The sequence below is a fragment of the Austrofundulus limnaeus genome, unplaced genomic scaffold, assembly GCF_001266775.1.
Source record: "Austrofundulus limnaeus strain Quisiro unplaced genomic scaffold, Austrofundulus_limnaeus-1.0 Scaffold27, whole genome shotgun sequence".
NCBI classification, from domain to species: Eukaryota; Metazoa; Chordata; class Actinopteri; order Cyprinodontiformes; family Rivulidae; genus Austrofundulus; species Austrofundulus limnaeus.
Genome location: NW_013952429.1, coordinates 2,600,139 through 2,602,765, shown reverse-complemented (window position 1 = coordinate 2,602,765; position 2,627 = coordinate 2,600,139). Strand labels below are relative to the sequence as shown.

Here is a 2,627-nt window from a genome sequence, read left to right as displayed (position 1 = left end):
AAATAATCTTACACATTCTGAAAACAAGATTATTATTCTTACACAATCAGGTCTTGTTTAGTAAATCAGTCTCAAAACAAGATCAAAAAGACTTTTTTGACTGGATATAAGATTTTAAAACTTGGTTAGGTGGACATTTTTTGCAATGCAACCCATCAGCTGTCCACCCAGTTCTCCAAGCTTTTCTTGTACTACAATATTTACACCCTAAAAAAATAAGTCTAAAACAAATAAGAAATTTTYGATTTGTGTTTTAGCTGTTCATTTAATTCATTCATATTATTTATAAAGTATAGACTTACAAAAAAGTCATTTCATGGCACTATACAAAAGTAAATTCTATGTTATATCAWACAATCAATTCAGATTCAAATAAAATTGCAGTTAACTAAATTTGAGCTAAAATACAAAACGTACGCGTTATAAAATGTCAACTAATTAAAATAATTGATATAAGGAAGTCGGCAAGTTGCATCAGTTTTTATCATCAGAGAAAAATAAAGATTTGCTTGATTCTGAGAGCWGCTCTGCTCCTGCTGAAGCTCTGTTTGTTTCGTTGGCAGTTTTGCTCCAGAGTGCTTTGTGACACATGATTACAGAGGTGATTGTGTTTTAGGTGACTGGATATCATTTATTGTGATCTGTGTTTATAGACGGCTRATATTACAGGACTTCAGTCAGATGATCTTAAAAAAAAACTGTACATCCTAATGGAATTATTTATTTCAGTTTTCTTCACACACTGTGTTTCTGACCAGCAAGAATCAAAACATTTAATGAGCAAACATGTTCTCTGAGTCTTTCTCTCAGATTCAATCAGTTTCTTCAGAAGACAAACTCCAAACACACACTGACTCCACACTCTGCTTGTAACACACACACACACAGATCCGTGTTTGACAGCCTCTCCTCAGCACAGAGCTGGGAGGTGATTTGGGTAAACCCGCTGCCTGCGTGAGGTATTTATTTGTTCACGGCTCCAATACGGACAGACCCCCCCCCCCCCCCACACACACACACACACACACCCATTCCCCAAAGGGGTCCCCCTGCCTAACGCTTCATGGATGGCTAATTTTCTTTTCCTGACCTCCCTTTGTGTGGCATTGACCCGCTTCACCCCCCACACACCTTCTACTCCCTCAAATAGCTGCCAACACACACACACACACACACACACACACACACACACACACACACACACACACACACAAACGCATAAGCTTTACTTGGTCCTCTGTGGGGCCTTGAAGTGATCCTGTTTTTTTTTTTAAGGAGTTTGGGTACGAGGTGACAAGTGAGGTGAGATTTAGATGGAGACGGGAGGTGGAGCGGGCGTGTTTGGGTCGGGGTGGGGGTGGGACTGACTCATTCCCACAGTCTGACAACAAGTGACAGGATAGATGGCTGCTGGGATTTGTAGTTTTGTAGCATAAATCCGTTCATGTCGGCTTAGACAGAGTTGAGGCTGCTGGTTGGTATTTTTGTTTCTTCTACAGACAAAAAGTGATGTTAATTACAGTGAAGCTGCTGCTGCAGGATGATAAATAACACAAATGAAACAAAAGAAATGTCAACCAATTAACCCAAAGGGTTAATGTTTTACAAAAAATATATTATTGTGACTACATATTCTCGTTTTGAAATTAAATTTCTTCATGTTTTTAAATACTCAGGATTCTTTCTGATTTTTTTCTTTTTGTCTTTCGTTTCTCTTCCTCTGACTGCTTCCATTTTTTGCTAAAAACACAAACTCRTCTGCTGTCGTTTGTCTAATACTGACATCTGATTGGTGTGTTTCAGATTTAGCCTATATGTGTTTGCACAACTGGTCGATGTGTTTAACCAGTCCGGTCATAGGTGTGTTCCTCTGAAAGGCCTTTGAAATGACAGGAAGTGACATCATCATCTGTCTCTGTGTTTAAATGTATGTTTTGCACAAAGTGCGAGGCTGATGTGCTTTTAGTTGTGCAAATCTGGGCAGATGTTTTGCTACTTGAGTCGGGGAGGGGATATTATTTCAGTGTATTTCATTACATTAAAAACTGCAAATATGAATTATTTAGAACAAGCTGAACTTCAAAACTGTTTGTTTTATCAATTTCATTCATAAAAGGTACAAGACAAGCAAAATAAATCAGTTTTAAATCTAATATTTTTCACTCTTTCTTCAATCCACACATGGCAGCCACAGTGCATATCTTGATTCAGTGATACGTCTGTTTCTCTTGTCTTCTTCTTCTTACAGACTGTGATTCTTACTGCAAGGCCTCAAAAGGCAAACTGAAAATCAACATGAAGAAATACTGCAAGAAGGATTACGGTGAGTCAGACAACACACCAGGTAGTAGTGAAACTAACACGTGTGTCTTTAAGAACAGGGAAATGGTCATGTTTACTTATGTAACACCTTTCACAGAGGGGAGAACAGTGCATTACAATAAACTCAAATTAAASCGAACACAATAAAAAAAGATGAGCAGACAGAAGAAAAGAGGGGGAGTTTGATGGAAACCGCAGAATGCAGAGTTAGACAGAGGTGCGTTTGCGTTAGGAAGCTAAAGCAGAGGCCAAGAGACAGAAAGTGTGTGTGTGTGTGTGTGTGTGTGTGTGTGTGTGTGTGTGTG

General features: G+C 38.7%; 1 protein-coding gene across 5 annotated transcripts in view; it reads left to right on the top strand.

Annotated features, from left to right (window-relative positions):
• ntn1a (netrin 1a) overlaps positions 1-2,627 on the top strand; it is a 60,233-nt gene that overhangs the window by 52,200 nt on the left and 5,406 nt on the right. For all 5 annotated transcript variants that reach the window (XM_014004980.1, XM_014004983.1, XM_014004979.1 and 2 more), the window contains one exon: positions 2,249-2,323. In XM_014004980.1, the coding sequence (XP_013860434.1) occupies positions 2,249-2,323 (75 nt within the window). The remainder of the gene's footprint in view (positions 1-2,248; positions 2,324-2,627) is intronic.